General features: G+C 42.5%; 1 protein-coding gene across 1 annotated transcript in view; it reads right to left on the bottom strand.

Annotated features, from left to right (window-relative positions):
• Positions 1-888: 888 nt before the first annotated feature.
• The window catches only part of PHLPP1 (PH domain and leucine rich repeat protein phosphatase 1), a 213197-nt gene continuing 191280 nt past the window's right edge, over positions 889-22805 (bottom strand). Inside the window, exons 13-17 of the mRNA XM_079943241.1 lie at positions 20481-20611; positions 15858-15962; positions 8169-8363; positions 5548-5776; positions 889-3009 (exon numbers count right to left, since the gene is read on the bottom strand). Of these exons, the coding sequence (XP_079799367.1) occupies positions 1834-3009; positions 5548-5776; positions 8169-8363; positions 15858-15962; positions 20481-20611 (1836 nt within the window). The 3' untranslated portion in view covers positions 889-1833. The remainder of the gene's footprint in view (positions 3010-5547; positions 5777-8168; positions 8364-15857; positions 15963-20480; positions 20612-22805) is intronic.

Consider the following 22805-nt stretch of genomic DNA (forward strand, 5'->3'; position numbering starts at 1 on the left):
GTGGTTTTCAAAGTACACAGTGTACAAGTAGCCTGACATGGAATGAAGAACGGACGTCACCAAGGGGGGGGGGGTCCTCTGATCTGACCACCCAGCGAGGGGACGGACAGCCCATTACCGAGTCTACAAGAAAGACTAGTTGCCATGTCCTGTCACTGAACCAGCCAGGTACCACTGGAGGGTAGATCTGAAGAAGGAAAACCATTCTACCTGGGAAGCTAGTCCACATGAGACAAGAGAGAAGACCCACAGCATCTCCAAAACATGGTTCACAAGATGCAGGGTCGGCGGGGAGGGGTGGGGCACTAGAGTCTGTAAATGGGGCCAGTAAGTCAGCTAGGAATACGGGATTTCCTAGTGGACCCCACTGCACTGACATTATTTCTGCTAGGGGTAGAGAGCGAGGCAACCAGCTCCGGTGTACATTGTTAATCAACCATACTCCAATTTTTATAAAAAGATCTATTAACATGTTCAGGTGATTGAGGGGGCCTTGAGAGACCTGGAAACCAACTTGGCTTTGTGGGAGTTTTCCAGGGATCTCCTCTATGCAACCTCATCTATTCCCCTTTTACCGTCTACCCTACACAATAACAAGAAGAAATAGAAAGGCTGTAAGACCAGCTATGCGTATTGTTAACCACAGGGTTGATTTCACTACGTTTGTTCAATGTAGGTTAGCCTGTTGGGTATTTTCCCTTAAAAAAAAAAATCAAAGTCGGAAATATCTGATGACCCCAAAGTTACATGCATTCATTCCAAACCCAAGCTGGGTGGGATCATCTGCAAGACACATCTGGCTCTTGAGACAAAAGCAGATGGGTCCAATACTTGTAAATTTTATATTTATTATAACAAAAATGACATGTTCATTTGTGCATTCTGCTTTAATATAACTCTTGGTATGTAAATGATCTAACTGAGTTCTATACAGTCATGCTGATTGTGGCAGCAGTAAGGAACACAATTAAAAAGTGTCTACAAAAGAGGCTGGGTGGAAACAGGAGAGGAGGAAAAAGGGTCAGAGGCCCGTCGGGTGCAGGTTCGTTTCCAGTGGCCTAAGGTCCACCTTATTTGAACAGCAATGCTCTCAGCAATGCTCAGGCTCATCATTCAATGAATTAAAAAGGTGGGGGGATGAGGGGGTGTGGGCAGGAAGGTGTGTCAGAGGGGGAGGGGAGGGAAGTCAGTTGTTTAGTCCCTTATGCCCAAACTACAAAACATGTGAAGCATCACTATACAACACTGAGCTATTTACAATAGAAATTTTTCAATCAACTGTTCTCTCAGAGAAAATTAGTGAATCCAGTGACTTAGGTCACCTGACAGAGTAAAGCAACTCCTAGGAGTTAGTCTCCATATTCTACAAATGTCTATCATTTTCAAGACAAAAAAAAAAAAAAAAAAAGGCTTCACCCCCAACCCCCGCAAAGAAATACAGAATTACAGTATTAAATCATTTAGCACTGGCAACCTGCCCTGCCTTCCAGACAAACAAAACAACACAAAGCCACTTTAAAAAGTATTACATTATCATTAACTGTTTCTCTGTAATATATTAAACCTTTTGTTCTTTGTCTTTACACATCTGATATGTTAGGGGAAGAAGTTAACAAATTTAAATCATATTGGTACAGCATCACGAGAAGAAAAGTGGTAATTATTTAAAAAAATGACCAACAGAAGGGGAACCTACAGACTGGATGCAAAGACAGGCTGGGAAAGCGTCTGGGAGAAGGGCGTGGAGTAAACCCCTGGTTTAACGGGAGCCTGGGAGGCTCTGGCAACTCAGCCTTTGTTGGTTAGTTTATTTTTAAGCAGCGCGCGGGTGGGTCATAGCGGTGTGTCACAGCAGTCTGGCAGCTGGTCCCCCGGGCACTGCCGCGGCGGCGGCTGCACGTGGAGCTGTGAGGGCGGCGGCGGTGGCGGCGGCGGCGGCGGTGGCGGCTGCTGGTGTTTCATGATCTCTTTGACCTCCTCCTCCAGCTCCGGGGGAATGATGAACTGATCATCAGGATCTGGCTGAGCCGGGGCTGCAAAATAGCCCCCCGGCTTGCGGAGAGGCGCGTCCGTGGCCACCTCTATCACGTTGTGGCTCCGTTCCTGGGGCGCCACGGAGCCGTTAGCCCTCCGGCGCCCCATGGTCCCCACGGCGGCACAGTCCGCCCTCCGGGGCAGGGCCGGCTCGTCCTCGTTGGCGCTGATGACGATACCCTCGTCGCTGGCCTCGGCCGGCAGCTGCAGCAGGGGCTGCTGCCTCTCCTTCTCCTTGGTGCGGCCGCAGTGGATGTCCACCTCCACCTCCACCCGGCTGCCGTTGGTGAAGACGCCCTCGATGGGCTCTTCGTCATCGCTGTCGAGGCCGTTGTCGGAGAAGGCGCTAGAGAAAGTGGCGCTGGACAGCTGGCGCTGGAAGGAGCTGGACGGGCAGGCGGGGTGCAGCGAGCAGCGCGGCTCGCTGGGGCAGGCGGGACTGCTCTCGCTCAGGGCGCCCGGAGGGGGCTCGTCCGAGGCCGTGGACCCCACCTCGCTGCTCATCTCGGACGTGGAGAGCTCGCTGCTCATCTCCGAGGCCAGGCCGCTGCTGGACGACGGCACGCCCAGCCCGTCGGCGGGCCGCTCCTTGATGACCATGCTGACGGAGGGCGGGAAGGTGCCGGGGCTGGGCGGCGGCACGGGCCCGCCGGCGCCGAGCTCGCAGCAGCAGAAGCTGTCCTCGGGGACGCTGAGCTGCACCACCACGGCGCTGACGCTGTCGCGGCAGCCGTAGCTCTGCGCCAGCGTGCACAGCTTCTTGGCGGCGGCCAGAGCGTCGGGGACGTTGCGCACGGCCCCCACGGCCTCCTCAACAGACAGGCTGTCCCACAGGCCCTTGCTGCCCAGGATGAAGAACTCGTCCTGCGGGGTCAGGGCCACGGACTGCACATGGGGGCGGGGCACCACGCTGGGGTGCAGGAACGTGTAGCCCAGGATGCGCGTGGACTCGGTCACTCCGTTCACTTTGCCATCCTGGAAGAAGAGGGGTTTCCAAACAGACGTTACCACGGAGCACGCGGGGCGACGTGCGGCTTCCCTGGGGCCTCCTGCCTGGGGGACCACCGGAGCGTGACACGCGGTCCACAGGGGGAGGGGCTGCCCACCCTCCTGAGAGTGGTTCACGTCCACCTGTCATCAGAACCCTGGGGCAGAAGCCCGGGGCAGGTAAGAAGCAGGAGGGACAAATGGAAAGTATCTCAGTTACTCCCTTTATTGGGACCCGTCTATCTCCAAAGCAGACCATCATCTGACACAGCAACACGGCTGATTAGTGCCTCCTGGAACCCACGGGGGTCCCGAGAGGAAGAGCCTTGCTCAACGCGCCAGTGCCGAGCAGCCCCCGAGGCAGGTGCGTTCCAGATAACGCCCGGAATCTTAGGTCCCTCCCCAAAGCACACCAACCATCAGGGGCGGTAATGTCTGAAGGTCCAGAAGTGAGGGGAGAGGCACTGTTTTAAACGTATAAAAACAATTGGTGGGGAAATCGTGGGGTGACTAGCTGGGTACAACTGATCGTGTTTGGAGAGGTAGATGCTTAAGGAGAAGTGCCAGGTCCTGCCGCTTCCCTGAACTCACTTCCGTGGCAGCAAATGGAGACGACAAAGTCTCCTGCTTCAGTCCGGCCAAGTTCACGCCACTTACACCACGAACCAAAGTTTCAGACCACTTGCCGATAAAAAGCCTTTACTGTGAAGCTGGAGGAGAGGAGGGGAGATAACCCCAGGGTGTACCTGCTCGGTTCTTTATTCTTCAAGTTTGAGGTTCTCGGGTCTAGGACATGCCTCTACATGCCCCTATTTTTAACACCTTTTCCAGAGGAGGCTCCATTCGGACAACTTTTATGTGTGTCTGGGATGAGGGAATAGTGATGGTCTAACCATCTCCCTCGAAGCAAGTGTCTCTTCCGGAGAATACCCATTCCCTTCCCAACCCTACCACGTTCCTTCATTTGGGAGTACATCCCCCAGCTCCGCAGACAATCCCGCCACACAGGCAACACAATTCGAAGTAAAATTACTAAAGCAGGGCTTCAAGCACAATTTTCAGCTCTCTTAATTCTCCTAATATATTTGTTCTTCCCCAAAATGTGGAATTTCGGCAAAAATTACCCTCGCTGTTCTGCCCAACCCTTTAAGATCTCACCACATCAGAATCAATGATTTTGTCCGTGTGTGTGTGTTTGGGGGGGGGCATACCTCAAGGCAGGGAAATTAAAGAAAACCAACGCAGCAATACAGATAAAGCGAGGAAGAGGGAGGCAGAGAAAGCAGGAGAAACCTCTGAAGCACCAACTGTGACGCATTTATGTAGCAGAAATGGTTAATCTTTGCAACATGTAATGTTGAACATTTAATTCAATACGTTTAATAATTTCATCCAACCCCATCTGAGACTGTCTAGCGTCCATTTTAATCCTCTCCGCTCTTAGAACAAGCAGGGAACTAAAATCTACACGCGGCCTCCTTCGCCAGACCCTCGTGGTGGAGCCCGAGTCTTTATCTTTCTCATGGCCCTTGGTCAAAGTCTACCGGGAGTCACAGTCCTTCTCTACTGAGCTGCAAACGTTCACCACTGTCTACCCGAGCTACAAATGCTTCCAGGGGTTTTATCCACAAGACTGGACACCTCCTGGGGGCAGACGTGTGTCTCCGGGGATCACGTCTGTAGCCCACATCACGTTTCAGGTGAGCAGCAGGTGAGCCACACTGTAGGATGAGCTAGTGAGTGGAGCACAATTCCTCCAGCCCACTTTGGAAGCTGCGCTACAGGGAATCTTCTGTCACGAAGACTGACACCCGTGTTTCTCAACAGTGGCACTCTTGACATTTTGGGCCAGACCATTCCTTGCTGTGGGGCTGTCCTGTGCACTGCAGGATGCTTCGTAGCATCCCTAGCTTCTACCTGCTACATGCCCCAAGCATTTCTGCTGTGACAACAACAGTGTCCTCGGACGTTAGCAAGCGTCCTGTCAGGGGGAGATGGCCCCTGGCTGAGAACCGCTCACTGCCTTACTCAAGTGGAGCAGATGGCATGAACCAAAGTAACTCCTCCTTACATGTACACCGATGCGCACACTCGCCTCGTATGACAGGACAGACACACAGCTATGCCCACTTTACGGAGGACGAGTCTGAGGCTTCAAGGTTTCAAGGTCGTAGCCCGCAAGCTGCAGATCTAGGACAGGAGGACCAGTGGCGTGACTTCAGGGCTGGCGGCTTCAGCCCCCCGCCGAAGCGCCTCCGAAGAGCGGCTGTGAGGATGAGACGGTACCGTGGCACAGCCCTCGATGCGGAAAGGCCGTCGATAGCTATCTTATCACTCTGTATATTGTAACGTCTCCAGACACATCACACGCAGAGTTTGCTCTGTGCTACTCCGGATGTGGAGTTTTAATTTTAAACCAACTGCAATGTTTAAAGAACGTCCTTTGGTGGGAAATGCTGTCTGGCTGATTCTGCCACGACCCTGGCCCCGTCCTCCCCCGTCCTGAGGAAAGTCCCTCTTCCTTACCTCCGTGATAATGGCCTTGTGCCGTTTGATTCTCTTCAGTTCTTCCTCACAGCTCATAACGTATGACCTGGACAGAGGCAGCGGCTTCCCGTTCCGACACAGAACCGTTTGGCACTTGCCCACATTAGCAGAGGTCAAGGTGAAGGGTCCTCCTGGGTCCACAGGGTCATGCTTGATATGACAAAGGACAGCAGCACCTCCAAGTTTCTGCCCAGCAGTTCCAAGCTTCCTGGAAAACGAAGAGACGGGGTAAAAACCCACACACACCCGTCACGTGTAGTTTTGCCAGACTGTACCACTGGACGGGGCTAGGAGGAAAAACAGAACTTGGGGCTCCACCAGGCCTCTTTCACCAAAGCAGGCACTGCTCAACTCAGGAAAAGAGCCTGTGGAATCTGACACACACATACACACACACACACACGGAGAGGTGTCTGCTCACAACTGGGGCAGGTGTCACTTCACCACGAAAGACCCAAGGAGCTGCTGTGGAGTCAAGGAGCCCTTATCCTGCTGCATCCAGCCTGCCACTCCCGAATCGGCGTGCCCCAAAGACGGGGAATGACCGCTTCTTTCTTCATCCCCCTCTCTAAATCCCCTCTGCTCCCGAGAGAGGACAGCCGGAGTGACCACTTAACAGGAGCAGGTGTAAACACACTACACCCACTGACACTTCAGAATTACCTGACCACCCTCTCTATTAGGATGCTTTCAAGTACTGGACCATTCATGTTCTTGTCCTATACAGTGCAGACTTTCTAGATGAGTGATGTCTATTCTAGAATATTCACAGAAAGGACATTCTAGTAATGAAGCTCCAAAGTGCTTTTATTCACCATCAGTCCATACACGTATTGAATACACAAGACACCTGCAAGTTCTAACAATCAAAAGGAGGTAAGAACTCTTATCAGAAGCCCCACAGATGGCAGTGCCTCCCAAACGGATCCTGAGTGGTACAGAAGGTTAAGATGGACAGACTCCCCTGTTTACAAGGGCAGACCCTGTCTAGGTTAGGCAAGGGGCACCACTAGCGATGGAAACCAGGGCTGCCTGTTCATATAAATTAGGATGTCAGGCACAGAGAACATACAGTTCTCCTGAGGACTGAAAAGATCACCACACACCCCATATCCTGTTAACCAATAGGGAAAATAAGAGGCAAGCAAATGACCTAGAGATGGGCTGACAACCTGGGTCTCTAAACTCCAACTTCTGCACATCTACGACCGGACTGGACTTTAGGCCCTGCCAAGGCAGCACTGCTTTCCTCCTGTCAAAGGCACAATGATTCCTCCCAGCAAAGCCAGAATTAGGATGGTACTTGTGAGAAGTACAGCTAGTAATCAGAGTTTGAGGTTCTTAATTCTTATCCAGCGTTTGGGGGTCTATAAAAAGCAGACCGCTTAGGAGTGTGTGAAGGGTGTGTGTGTGTGTTATGTGTGTCTGTATGTATGAAATGTGTTTGCTTTTTTCCTAAAACAAGATGGTGGTCAAAACAGAAAAGTAGAGAGATGTGTAGATAGATGTCCCTGTCTTATACTTATGGCATTAAGGTATTTAGAACAATGGCTGGTATATATTAAGGGCTCACTAAATATTAGTTATCAGCGTCAATTATTAACTGCACATGCCCACTGAGAATCTGAAAGACAGGTGAGTCGAGCAGCAAAGAACCCCACTGGGCTTGCCTCTACTGAGCTCTTCAAGAGTATTCATGACTTAGGGGAACTTTCAAGGCTTCTCTGGACCAGCATTCCTTAGCAGACACTTTTTCTACTCCTGTTGCAAAGATACTTCCTCTGGCAGATTATCAAGGCAGGGAAAAGGGAGAGAAAGAGAAAAGATAGTCATTGTTCCCATGACCTTTAGAGCGCTCTCCACTTCCTGGTCCCACAAGAGCAAGTGTTTGCAATACAATATTAATAGGCAGTTCCTTTACAACCTACAAAGCCTTTAAAGTGACAAAAGAGCGAGCAATTCTTCGAATGTGGGAATGCTCACAACATGCGGCCCTCAGAGTTAGAAACAACATTCCACAACTTCCACGGTGACCAAAAGCTCTAGGGAATGGCCTAGGATTCTACTAGCAACACTGTCTGAACATTTAATAAAGGGGGAAAACAATATATGAAGAATGACTTAACTCCTGCCCTAAGATTTGACCATCTCAAGTCCTCAAAGGTTGGCACTTCCTGAATCAGTGACAGTGCTCCATGAGGGGGAACAAACCGAGATGGAAACAGTCCATTGCAAAGAGCAATCCACACGCCAGAAGGTCTAAAGACCGTCTGGCGCTCACATGATTTGGGGTGAGGGGAGTGTGTCGTAAACAATCTGGTGAAAATCTGGAATCACGACAGGCCTGTGAGACCAGTTCTAGGAGAAACTGAATTCCTGTCACTGACTCGGCCTCCAACAAAGTCGTCTGAACATCTGTGTGTCTCAAACGGAACACAGTCCAGCCCTGATACTTGGGCAAAACCAAATCGCCTGAATGCACCTTGAATAACGCATGTTCAACGATAGGCTTTGAGATTACTGGACACCTGTTTTTCTAACCAGATGGCAAACACTCAAAGAAGAGCAAGAAAACACAGGGCAGGTGCTCTAAGTTTTACCTTTGCATAACAATGAACGTATTGACCATGTATTCTTCTTCGTTTTTTGTTTTCTGCAGCTCTTCTGCCAAAATGTCACTCATGGTACACTGGAGAAGGTAGGGCACCTCCACGTTCCGGTCTCCATCAAATACACCATACAGGGCCTCCCGGTTGTCACGGAAGTTATTCACCGACAGGGCTGCAACACACAACCTGCAAAGCAAGAATGCTTTTGTGCTAAGTTGACTCATCTTTCCTTCTCCATGCCCAACCCAGCTGTGTTTTTTTCAGATTTGCTTAAGCCAGTCTTCTCTCTTTCTTCATGACTCCACATAGATTAAGAATAGGTAAACCAACCCCAGCTAATTTATATCAACTAATTTCGGCGAGTGAAGAAAAATGATAAGCACATATTTATGCTTCATGGCTTTCCCCCACTCTTCTGATGATTTTATTTTTAAATGGTAGTGAAAGAAAGACAGTAGGAGGCATGGGAAATAACACCAGATTATGAATGCATATGTTCACATTCATTCACAAAACATTTATCAAGGAGAACTTCCACATGGAGCAAAAATGGAGTAACAACTAAAACACTAGGAAAAGTATATACTGATGGGAGGAGAGCTGCACAGGGTGCTCTAGAGGCCTGCAGAGTCTCTCTACTTAATCAGACTCTTTCCAAGTAATGTTAACTGTGTCCCATAAATTGTCCAAAATGAATAAAAGACTAGGGGAAAAATTAAAAGCCAGGGCATCATTAAGTGGTGAGATGACTTTAAGCAGCCCATCACACGGGGGAGTGGAGTCTTCGAAAGAGAAGAGAGACAGACAGAAAAAAGTTTTGAAGAATCAATGGATGGACATATTTCAAATCTGATGAAAACTATAACCTACAGAGACAAGAAGCTCAACAAACAGTAAGTAAAACAAGAAAAAAAAACTCAACTGAGGCACATCAAAATCAAATTGCTGAAAACCAGGGATAAAGGTGGGGTTTGGGGAGTAGAGAACAACATATCCTACAGAGGAACAAAGGACGAATGACAGCAGAGTTCTCATCAGAAACAATGCAGAAGACAGCAGAGCAACATCTTTAAGGTACCGATAGGAAGAAACTGTCAACCTGGATTTCTAAACCAGTGAGAACAGCTTTCACAAGTAAAGGTGCAAAAAAGACATTTTCAGACACACAAATAAAAGACAACCACTACAAGAAATGTAAAAGGAACTACATGAAACAGAAGAAAATGATACTACCAGATGGAAATCTGGATAAAAGAATGAAGTGTATTGGAAATGACAAATACGTGAGTAAATATAAACATTTTCTTTTTCTTATTTTAAAAATCACTTTAGAACAGTGGTTCTCAATGGGGGAAAGTTTGCCCCCAGGAGACATTTTGGCTTGTAGCGATTGGGAGCGGTGGTGATATTGACATTTATTGGGTACAGGCCAGGGGTGCCGCTAAATATCCTACAACGCACAGGACACCCCCCTCCTTCCCCTGCCCCACAACAACGAAGAATTATCTGGCTCAAAATGTCAATAATACTGAAGTGGAGAAACACTACTTTAGAATAACTGTTTAAAGTAAAAATTATAACAATGTATTCTGGGGTTTATAACAAAAGTAGAAGTAAAACATATGACAGCAAGAGCAGAAAGACTAGGAGTGGGGAAATGGAAGTACACAATGTAAGGTTCTTATAATATATGTGAATTGATACATTACTTGAAGGTAAACTGTAATTAATAAAGTAAAGGTTATCCTATAAACCCTAAACAAACCACACACACACAAGGAGAACTAATAAGAATAAAGGAGATAAAGTGGAATAAGAAATATTCAATCCAAAAGAATGAAGAAAAAGAGAAAGAGAATCAAGAAAAGATGAGACAAGCAGAAAACAAATACTAGTAAATTGGCAGATTTAAACCTAACCATATCAATAATTTCATTAAATATAAAAATGGTCTAAACACCACCCAAAAAGACAGAAAGTCAGATTATATAAAAAAGCAAGATTTAACTAAATACTGCCTGTAAGAAATACACTTTAAACATAAAGAGACAGGGGCTTCCCTGGTGGTACAGTGGTTAAGAATCTGCCTGCCAATGCAGGGGACACAGGTTCGATCCCTGGTCTGGGAAGATCCCACATGTCGTGGAGCAACTAAGCCCATGCGCCACAACTACTGAGCCTGCGCTCTAGAGCCCGAGCTCTGCAACAAGAGAAGCCACCGCAATGAGAAACCCACGCACCGCAACAAAGAGTAGCCCCCGCTCGCTGCAACTAGAGAAAGCCCATGCAGGAATGAAGACACAACACAGCCTAAATAAATAAATAAACAAATAAATAAATGAAATACACTTACTAAAAAAAAAAATCTAGATTTATTTTAAAAATAAAATAAAGAGACAAATAGCTTAAAAGCAAAAGGATAAAAAATGATATACAGTGGACCCTTGAACAATATGGGTTTAAGCTGTGTAGGTCCACTTATATGCTGACTTTTTTCCTCTAAATACTACTACAGTACTACACAATCTGTGGTTGGTTAAATCTGTGGGTGTGGAACCTCGGATACAAAGGGCTGAATGTAAAGTTACGCGTGGATTTTTGACTGTTTTTTGACCCCCGTGTTGTTCAAGGGTCGACTATACTATGCTAAATACTAATCAAAAAAAGCTGGAATAGCTACATTAATACCAGACAAAATATATTTCAGCACAAAGAACATTACAGAAACAAAGAGTCATTTCATAATGTTAAAGGGGTCAGTTCGTCACAATGCTATAACATTCTGAATGTTTATGCACCTAATAACAGAGCTTGGAAATACATGAAGCAAAAACGGAGAGAACTACAAGGAGAAACAGATAAAACTAGAGTTACACTCTCTCAGTCACTGATGGAAAAGTAGACAGAAAATCAGCAAGGATATTTAAGACTTGAACAACATTATCAACCAACTTGATCTAAATGATACCCTACCCAAGATTTTTTCCAAATGCACACAGAGTATTTACCAAGATAAACCATATTCTGGTCCAGAAAATGCCTCAGTAAGTTTAAAGGATTCAACTGATTCAGAGTATGTCCTCTAACCATATTGGAAAAATTGCTTAGAAGGAAATTTATAGCTCTAAATGCATAGAATATTAATCCTTAAGCCCAAATCAATGACCTAAACTTCTACCTTAAGAAGCTAGAAAATTAAGGGCAAAACAAACCCAAAGCGAGCAGAAAGGAAATAATAAAAATAAAAGCAGAAGTCAATGAAATAGAAAACAGAAAAATCAATGAAACCAAAAGCTGGTTCTTTGAGAATATTAATAAAACTGATAAACCTCAAACCAATTTGATCAGGATAAACAGACAAATGACAGATATATTAGGAATGAGAGAGGGGAGAGACACAATCACTACAGATCCTGTAGACAGTAAACGGAGAATAATGGAATATTATGATCAAGTTTATGCCAACAAATTTGAATACTAGATGAAAATGCATAAATTCTCGGAAAGACATAAATTACCAAAGTTCATTCAAGAAGAAGAGATAATCCTGTATTAAAGAAATTGTATGTCTAGTTATAAACCAAAGAAAATTCCAGGCCCAGATGGGATTTATTAGTAAATGCTACCAAACATTTAAGGAAGAAATAATATAAATTCCAAACTCTTCCAGAAAACTGAAGAAGAGGAAATACTCCTCAATTCATTCTATGAGGCCAGCATCACCCTGATACCAAAACCAGACATAGACACCACAGGAAAAGAAAACTACAGGCTAATCTGTGAATACAGACGTGCTCAACAAATTACCAGAAAACTGAATGCAGCAGCATATAAAAAAGGGTAATACATCATGACCGCAGGGAATTTTTCCTGAAAATGCAAGGCTGATTCGACATTTTAAAATCAATGTAATTCACTACATCAACAGACTAAGAAATAAAAAATATGATCATCTCAACTGATGCAGAAAAAGCCTATGACAAAATCTGATACACATTATAAAAACTCTTAGCAAACTAGGAATAGAAGGGAATTTTCTAACTTGATAAAGGAAGTCTACAAAAACACCTTTAACATCATATTTAATTGTGAAAGATTACATTCTCACCAAAGGAGATATAGGTATGGATGATAAGCATGTGAAAAGATGATCAACAATCATTAGTCACTAGGGAAATAAACATTAAAACCACAACGAAATATCACTATTGGAATGACCAAAACCACTACCACCACTGCCACCACCTGATCTTACAGGTACTGGTGAGAATGTGGAGCAACGAGAAGTCTCATTCATCGCTGCTGGGAATGCAAAATGGTACAGCCACTTTGGGAAACATTCTGGCAGTTTCTTATAAAATTAAATATATACTTGTCATAACGACTCAGCAATCCTTCTCATAGGTATTCACCCAAGAGAAATGACAACATTTGTTCACCCAAAAACCTGTATGCAGGTTTATATGTTTATGGGATTTTTATTTGTATTTGCTAAAAAATAGAAACAATCTAAATAATTTATCCTTCAAGTTGTGTATGGATAAACAAACCGTAACATATTCATGCAATGGAATAATACTCTGCAGTAACAAGGAACAAATTGCTAACACATGCAACATCACAAATGAATCTAAAATGCATGGTGCTAAGTGAAAGAAGCTAGACTGAGAAGGCTATATACTGCATAATTCCATTTATATGACATTCTAGAAAAGGCAAAACTAACGGAACAAAAAACAGATCAGGAGTTGCCAGGGGCTGGGAGGGGGGAGAAGAAATTGCAACAGAGGGGCATGGAGGAATTTTGAGGAACTGTTCTATAATTCGATTATAATGGTGATTACACAATCACCATCACCAAGCAGAGCTCGAGCTCTTTCATCAAAACTTGCAGAGCTGTACACTAAACAGGGTGAATGTTGTTGAATATAAATGATACCTTCTTACTGTATATAAATTAATGAAAAGAAGAAAGTTATTAAGCACCTAATATGTATCATGGCTAGGTAACAGCGGTATGAACCTGAAAATGTAATTCCTGAGCTTAAGGAGTTTGGGGATAAATAACAATAGTAATACCCATTATCATTAATGAGAATAATAACTAAATTTAAATAGAGTTTACTATATGGCACATGTTATTCTAAGTTCTTCACGTATGTAATCAGTGGATCCTTACAATAACCCTATAAGGACAAGTAGTATTTTTGATGAGGAAAGTAAGCTAAAGAGAGATTGAGTAACTGCTCAAGGTCACATAGCAAAAAAGTATAGAGCCCAGATTCAAAGCTAGGAAATCTGGCTCTTACCCCAGTACTTTGAAATTCTTTTTTTTTGCGGTACACAGGCCTCTCACTGTTGTGGCCTCTCCCGTTGCGGAGCACAGGCTCCGGACACGCAGGCCCAGCGGCCATGGCTCACGGGCCCAGCCGCTCCGCGGCATGTGGGATCTTCCCAGACCGGGGCACGGACCCGTGTCCCCTGCATCGGCAGGCGGACTCTCAACCACTGTGCCACCAGGGAAGCCCAGTACTTTGAAATTCTTGCCTCCATTTATTAAAGAAAAAAAAGTTATCCCTAGTTATATGACAATTAGTGGCAAAGTAAAATTTAATTATATAATAGTAAATCGTCTTATAATTCTGTCTTCTTCTATAAGCTCCCCTTGCTAGAAAGAATGGGGCAGGAGGTATGAAAAAAATAACGTGTTTTAGAAGTACAGTAGTGATTTTTCTTTTCTGCTGAAGCTTCCTGTTTGTTTTTTAGTCTGAGGAAGAACCTAAATTATAGAATTGCAGCTCCCTGCTTGGATTTTCCCAAAGGATCTGAAATGACCTGATAGGGAGGCAACACAGCACCAGTACCCATCGGGGAAAGTGGGAGGGAGAAGAGAATAGATGTCTATTGAGATTTGGGGCAGGGACAACTGCAGTTCTCTCCTTCCTTCAAAGCAGCAAGCTCCTTGCTTATATATCTACTTTATCCACAACTCAAAAAGAAAACTCTTGAGAAACTTCTGCTGGCAAAACCAAAGGGTAAAAAAGCGAGGGAAAATAAAGTGAGGGCCAGGGATGGCATGGGACTTCTGAGGTGCTGATAATGTTCTATTTTTCGATCTAGGTGCTGGTTCACTTAAGGACAATCCATAGAGTTGTATGCTTACCGTTTATCTTACACTTCAATATAGCAAAAACTTTTTTTAAGAAGGAATTGTGGAAAAGGGAATTATGTAGGAAAAACTACCTAACTGGTCACTGCTTCATTAATATATATGAGTAGATAATACATTTTAATATCCAGAGAGGTTTAAAAACCAATCTTGGATTTCACATCAGTGTTCTGGAATTAGAGAGCAGTTTCACACACTGGTGTTTATAAGTAAGACAGAAGATCTTTTGATCTAAAAAAAGAAAGATCTCTAGGAAGGAACTTTGACTGCTCCAAAGAATGTATAGTTTCTTCCTCTCTCCCCAAAATATAATGATATACAGTGCAAAGTACATAGAAATAAGCAGTCAGAGCCCAGACACAACTGGTTATTCTGCCTTTTTTGGGGGGGGGGGGCAAATGGAACAGAGATGTTGAAATGGGGGCTACGTCTTCTCTAATATGCCAAAGCACACTCTCAGGGAAAGAGGACAGGATCAGTACATCAGATGCACAGTGCGAGTTCATTCTGTTTTCTGACCCAAGGAAAAGCAGTCAGCATGGCAACCACAATTCCACCTTTTATTTTCCATGAAGGGTATTCAAGCTAGTCGGTGGTTCTCAGTCCTGGATGCATATTAGAATCACCTGGGGGACATGTTAAAGCATTCTGATTTAACAGGCCTAGGCTGGAAAATGTTCTTTAAGGTTCCTCACCTGACTGATTCTAATGTGCACCCAGGGTTGAACGCTGTTAGCTATTATGGGATCATCCTCCACTTCCTGTTCTTCCCCTGCTCTCAATATTTTGTGTTCTTATACCTTAGCTAATTAAATTATGACCATTCTAATTTATAGGATCTTTGCTTTTCTAGTACTGATTTATCAGCACCCCTTCATAGAAAGCAAGCAAGCCTGAAGAGCTGGATTACAATTCTCAAGAAATCAACATCTGCATCAGAGACAGGGCAGGTTGGTGAAAATAGGGAAGAAAAAGAAATTAAGATGCACAAGACCTGATGGCAAGACAAGCAGCTGACATTACAGGGAATGGACATCAAATTCCCGACAAGCTAATTTAGACTGTAAAAAACAGCTCCACAGAAACAGTGACTGTCAATAACATAAGGGATCTCGAATATGGACAATCAAGGCTACTTCTACTCCTTTAATACTCTCCCTGTTTTGCTTGGTAAACAGGCTTCAGAGAAAGATAAAGGGGCTTTTCAAAAGAGCAGGGATGCATTTCAATACTTATGCCTTCTCCAAACACTGGAGTCTCACATAGATATAATGTGTCAGTTACACCGTATCCTAGCAACATCCTCACAAAGAGAGAGTACGTGGTGCCAAGCAGGGCTTAGCCTAATGTTCCAGCCTAAGTCATGAGGTGGCCTCACTCTGGGGAAACACACTGAAATAAATGTGACACGGGGAAAGTGTGTGCTAGCACTGGGCTTCTACTCCACTAAAGCAGGGAGGCAGGGGGGCGGGCAGCTGGCGGTTCTCACTCCAAAGTTTCACCCCACTTACTTGTTTTTCACCCCTGAAGCTTCGGTGTAGCCATGGCTCCATACAGCTGGGGCTCCAGACGCATCGCCTCCCGAAGGCTGATCAATCTTGAAACAGCGGATATTACTAACCAGAGAAACAGAGGGGCCAGGAATCATTAAAACAGAACATGTGCAAATTGCTACTTTTACCTGAGAAATGAAAAACACCTAAGCACTCTGTACTTACCATTTGTGTCTAATGTGTCTGCAATATTTATCAGCAACAAGAGCTAGCTACTCATCATAATGAAAACAAAGGGGCATATATACAGAGCATGAAAATTAGTTTTATCAGCATCAAATGTCGGTTATTAGGCACTTTCACACACACACACACACACACACACACACCACCCCTAGATGGCTACTCTCTCCTGGGGATGAAGGGGACAGCTCTCAACCTTGGCATGAGAAAAGACAACTATTAAGTTGGGTGTATTCTCACAACATGAAGCCCAGATTTGAAAAGAATGAAACCCAAGCCACGACTGTACTGTGTTTGGATCATGTGAGAGAATTCTGCAACACTCATCCTCAAATCCAGTATCTGCCCACATCACCCCTTCAAATATTTCACAAACATTACTGGGGACTTGCTATCCCCTGAAGCTTCCAATTCTTTCCTCACCTGCACAACCATGCTGAGACCAATATCATAAAATTATGAAGTAAACGAGGGGCATTCAATAAATTACACATTAACTACATATAAATGAACTGGGAAACAAATTCTTATCTCACTTTGGCTCTCATATGCTATAAGTGGTCCAAAAGAACCCAAAACAGAAATATTAGAAGAGTAAACCTTCAAATGCAGTTCATTAAAAACCAGCCTACCAGAAAGCGTTCAGTGCTCACAAACAGGAAGTCATACAGATGTGAAGCAGGTTTTTAAAAGGCCACCTACCACATGGTGAGATAAATCCCTACTTGTAAATTGCCACTAGTTTTTTCCCCGTTACTTAAACAAGAGAAACAGAATTATGTATAATCTCTTAACACCTAAACAATTTTGTCCTGAGCTCAAGAATTTAAATTATCTGTTGGCATTCATTAACTCCAAAATATAATAAATACTGAATACCTTTCCTAAGAACCATTCAACTCAGAAGTAAATCAATGTCTAATAATATTCACTTTGATTCTAGAAATATTTGGTGGCAATTTCTTTGAAATTTAAAAATATTTCATTAAAGAAAAGTTTCTACTCTTCATTACCAGAAAACATTCACCTTTTGCTTTATCCTAAAAAAGCTGAAAAACTTAAAAATCATAGGTAGTGTCAACAGAAAATCTCAAAATCTAATACCTCATTTTACAGATATATCCTCCTTTCAAACCCATCAATAAAAGGCGTATTTAAAAAGATAGTCTGCTGTTGTTTGCTTTCCATATGACCTGGTACCAAATTTTATCCACGTACAATGGCAAGCAATGCAATGGGTTTCTTAAGGCATACCTTAAGGTTCTCCCTACATTTTTCCTACCTTTCTGAGTTCTGGAGAAAAACAGAAGACTCCTTTCTAAAGACATTTATACTTTTTACAGAACAGGGAGCCTTCAAAGAAATAATTCCATTTCCTAGCCTGTTGTTTTTTTTTTTTTTTTTTTTCGGTACGCGGGCCTCTCACTGCTGCGGCCTCTCCTGCTGCGGAGCACAGGCTCCGGACACGCAGGCTCAGCGGCCATGGCTCACGGGCCCAGCCGCTCCGCGGCATGTGGGATCTTCCCGGACCGGGGCACGAACCCGCGTCCCCTGCATGGGCAGGCGGACTCTCAACCACTACGCCACCAGGGAAGCCCTCCTAGCCTGATTATTAAAGAAAAAAGTAATCCTTAAACTCCCCCACAATCCTTTCTAGTGAAGCAGCAATCTCTCATTTCCGCCAAGCTGAACACAGTGTGACTGAGCAGCCGTCTGAAGTGACCTGGATGTTGACTCTCGTACATCTTGAGATTAGTCTGAGGGAATCTGGGAGCCGGAGCTCAGTCACACGGAAGAGTCGCCATATGGACTAACCCTGCCTCATGTAGAACAAATAGGCCAACCCTCTAAAAGAGCAAGTAATACATGAGATATGGAAACTCTCCCAAGTTATTAAGAAGCCACAACCTTCTAGATATTAAATAGAGGGTAACGTTTTTACCTAAGAGTGTTATGATTTCACTGTCTGTTACTAATTTTTTTTTTAATCTGAGAACACACATGTGCTTCACTGTAGCAGCTCTGGCCACTCTAGTAACATATGTCCTTTGGTAGAGAATTTTAAGAGATACTGTCTTATGCCTATATAATAATGGGGTCATTCTATTATATATATGGTTTTGCATCTTTTTTCTAATTACATCTTGAACATTTCCCCATGTCATTTTATATTCATCCTAAATTTAATTAGAAATATCTTGATGACTATCTCTAAAAGTTATATCAATTTACAACCCTCCATCAACACGAATTTGAGGGGGAAAATGTTATCATTTAAATATTTTATTTAATATTTCCTTGATACACTAATAAGGCTGAACTTTTCATGTAACTAGCCATACTTTGTTTATTAAATGTTAATGTGCTTCACTTACTTTCTGCTTGAGTGAGTACTTATCACTAAAAACATTTTCTATTAAGAAAGACTCATAAGAACATTTTCTATTAAGAATATTAATGCTTCTATTTTTCTTATTTTTTGCCAGCGTTTCTTCTCAGTTTGTCACTTGCCTTTTAGATTTACCTTTGATAGCTTTTGGAATAGATATCTAAAACTTTTATGTAAAAAAAGTATTTTTATATAAAAATATACATAACATAAATATCAAAACCACTCTATACATATTGACTTCTTTTCTGATTTCCCCCACCCCCTTCTCTGCCCTAAAAAGTCCTTTTCTGGTTTGTAAATATATCCATATGATTTCTTCTTACTTTTAAAAATTATTTCATTTTATGTATTTAACTCTTTAATTTAGCTGGAATTTATTTTGGTGTGCAATAAAAATTCAACTTATATTTTTCTCCAAACAGCTACTTCCATTGATTAACAGATTTTTATATAATTATTTTTATCATAAAATTATGTCATATTTGTAAAAACTCAAAAAGTTACCCATTATAAAGATGAAATATGTTTTGCTAATCCATGTATTCTTAGTTCTGGAAGTCCCTTAGAGAGTGTGTAGGCCATCCTCCCTAAGAGATGAGAAAACTAAGGTCTGGACACACTGAGGGATTTGGGCCAACGCTTCACATACTGATACACAGTGGAAAGAGCCTCGGTCCCCGTGGCTTCCCGAAGACACTGTACTTAGGCAATATTCTTCAACTAAATCAATTTTCTCATTAAGTACTTAAAATATCAACGAACAGGCACTAATTAAGCCAATTCCAACCAGGAATCACCTTAGCTGATTTTCAAATTTTGATATGTACTAAAGCCTACGATAATAATAATGGACCACCAATATTACTCTTCTTTTCAAAATTCTTCTCCTTTTCAGTTTTTTCTAAGATATTGGAAGATGACTTTCAGCAACAGATATTACAACAGAGTTTAAGCACAGATGGCATACACAATGTCTAATGTGTGTTGGTGTCAAGGACTGTTACTTTGAGATACACTGCAAAAAATTCTGAAAATTCAGAAAAATTTAAAGGAGAAAGTAAAGACCATCCATAATTATATTATCCAGAGAACAGCATCATTTTAACATTTTGTTTTATATCCTTTTAGGAATTTTCTCGTTGTGCATGTGCACACACACACGCACACATACCCAAATGCACACAAATTTATGCTACAAAAAGTGGGATTACACTATACAAATTTCCTTGTAAACCTTCTTTTCACCTAACGTCATATGCAGAGATCTTTCAAGTTAGTAATATAACTCCACATCATCGTTTTTAGTGGTTGTATAATATTCATTATAATATTCATCATGTGAAGCATAATTTAATTTTATTGATATTTAGAGTTCTGTGATGAACATTGTTTTAAAGACATCTTTTCTACCAAGGTTAACTTTAATGTTTTACATAGTGAACTCCATCCAACCTGTTATTCTCCATCAACAGAAAACATGAGACAGTACCAATGAACTCTCTTCCCGAAACAGGAAGACAACCTAGCAGGATCTAACTACCCCACTCTCCCAGTTTTGTTTAAATAACCTGAATTTTAGTTCCAAGTTGTTCATTTACCCCACATTATGAATCTCCTGCAAAATCCCTTTGTAACATTTGCATTAAGCATCACACACCATATTATTCGTAACCGAGATGTACATTTACTTCTTGGTTGTTCACTGCTCTCTCCTGTGTCTTTAAATCCCCTTTTCCTCTTTGTTTTCATTATTCTCATCTCTTTTTGTCTGGACACTTTCTCAAAAACTTTCTGAAAGGACACGAGTATCCAATTACTTGAAAATTTGTTTGGCCACTCGTCCATTTTGGTGACCTACAGACTCACAAATCACTTCACTTCAAATGTGTGTAGATAGACCTAATAAGTCAACAGATGCTTCATATTCCATGTAATGTTTTGACTAAGTGATAAATGTCATTTTCGGTGAATAGCGATGGGGCTGCAGCGCTTCACAAAATACTTACTTCAGCAGCTCCAGGGTTTTGTGATCGAGGGCGAGTCGGGGGTTTCCAGTCAGGTCTAGTTCTTGCAGTTTTGGAGGCAGGTTTTCTGGTAAAGTGACTTCGCTTAGCTCATTACAGCTCAGGTCCACGCACTGAAGGAACAAGTGGAAACACGAGGAGATGGCCTGGAGAAGTTGTTCAGGTAGTTCTATGCTCCTACTCGTTGCAGGAAAATCAGTGTGACCGTTCATTGTACTATGATGGCCAAACGCAGAAACTACATTTGTCTGCTATTCTGCCATAAACATTTAAAACAGACTTTGCTAAATGTAATTAAAATTTTACTTTCTTTGAATAACACAAATTCCACGTTCTTTATACTCCCCAGCTTCATCCTTTTAAGTTCATCTCTACATTTAAAAATTAAGCATTAACTGAAAAAGCCTAAAGATCGTGTCTCACTCACATTGTTCACAGTATCTCCGCATTTGCTGTGGCCATGAGGGTTACAGTTATAACATCAAGATGGAACTTTAAAGGGCTTGTCTTTGGTTTTTAAAACAAACCAAAAAACACGTAAAATGAGGAGAAGGCAGGGAACGAATATTCAAAATGGGAAGATAATTCAAAAGAAGCTAAATAAGAAAGTGGCGAAAGACTAGCAGGTGGGCCTGCCTACTATATGCACGGGAAAAAGGCAGGAGTCAAATATAGATCCTGCACTCCAGGCATCCAATACCTGGACTTTCCAACAGCCCTGCCTAATCTCACCTGGAAAACTGCCACAAAAAGGGTCAGCATACCGATTAGAACGAAAATTATGTGTTATCTGTGAATGGGAATAACACCACCTTTCTTGCAAAATGTAAGGCTTAAATGAGCTAAGTCCCAAAAGGAGGTGCTGCATTTCTGTTATGGGAGCGGGGACCAGGGTAGAAGAAGGATCACATGCACAAGAGAGAACAGTTGGCAATTTTTCTGATAAGAGAATGTGTAACCAACAACTTAGCAGAATGGGGAGGAAGCATTCAATTATCTGGCTTGAGCTGGTACCTTATTATAATATTTTAAAATGCCTAAAGAGCATATTAAAAATCTTAAGGTGGACTGAAAGGCAAACTGTATCCAAGAATTTGTCTTAAAAGTGGACAAATTCATCTTTATCTGGAAAATTTTTTAAAGAACTTAAATCTATTATGCATTGGGGAGGGGTAGAGACTGGGTAAAATGAAAACCTCTATTTTTGGAGAAATATATTCTCAGTTGAATTCAAACAATACAATGTTTCCACACAAATTGTTTCATACCCTTGCTCTGAAACAGTAGCAATGATATACTGTAATTTTTTTTATTATGAGAGCATTATAACCACATTATAAAAAGTTGGACAGAGATTAGAAAACTTACCGTTAAATTTAACACCTGAACACAACCAGTGTTAGAATTCTATTTTTGTTTCTTTTAGCCTTATTATTAATATAAAAAACTTTTAAAACCCATAAATGTAGGTACAGTTTCATTACATTTCACTTATTCTATATCTTCACTCCCAACACCTTTTATAGTCTTAATACTTTCAACAGAAGTACAAGAATTCACTTAACCTAAATGTTAATAACAGGGACATGGTCATCTCCTTTTTTTGTTTTTCCAAATATAAATAATGGTTGCATGAATAGCCAACTGGACTTTAATGAAACTCTGATAATACTGGTTCATAAGGGGCTATTCTGGCAGTATGGTCAGTATACATCAGTACAGATAAAACAACACATGGTGTCAATATAATCTCCTGGTGGTGATGAAACATGAGCTTAAGGCCTGACAGGTGTGGGCAACACAGAACGTAGGTGGTTGACACAAACGAATTCAGAGGTCAGAGCATGCATTACGGGGAAAGAGTAAAGACATTTTAGAACATTACTGAATTTTTTGAAATTGGTGAGCAATGTTTTTTAATGTTACCTCTAAAGATTTAAACTTTCACAGTTCTGTGGAGGTAAAATTGCTCATTCTTTAAATTACCAAATTATAAAATGAGTTCAATAGGGTATTCATTTATAATGTTGGTGATGGTAACGCAGATCTTATGAGATGGTGCTCACGCACTACCCCCGCCGAGGCCCATTTCATCACGAAGTCTTTAATTCACGGCAGTCAGTTCCCGTAGTCCTGTTCTGACCCACATCACGTTTCCCCTGGAGGATTTGCTTTCAGTCTCACTTCCCTCTGCTGCATTCCCCACAATGCTGTCAGGGTGATTCTCTGATGTGGTTTGTTCTATCACATCACACTCCAGCTTCAGTCTTTCTTTTGCTCCCTACTACCCTTCAATCTGCCACCAAA

This window comes from Stenella coeruleoalba, assembly GCF_951394435.1.
Source record: "Stenella coeruleoalba genome assembly, chromosome: 14".
Taxonomy (NCBI): Eukaryota; Metazoa; Chordata; class Mammalia; order Artiodactyla; family Delphinidae; genus Stenella; species Stenella coeruleoalba.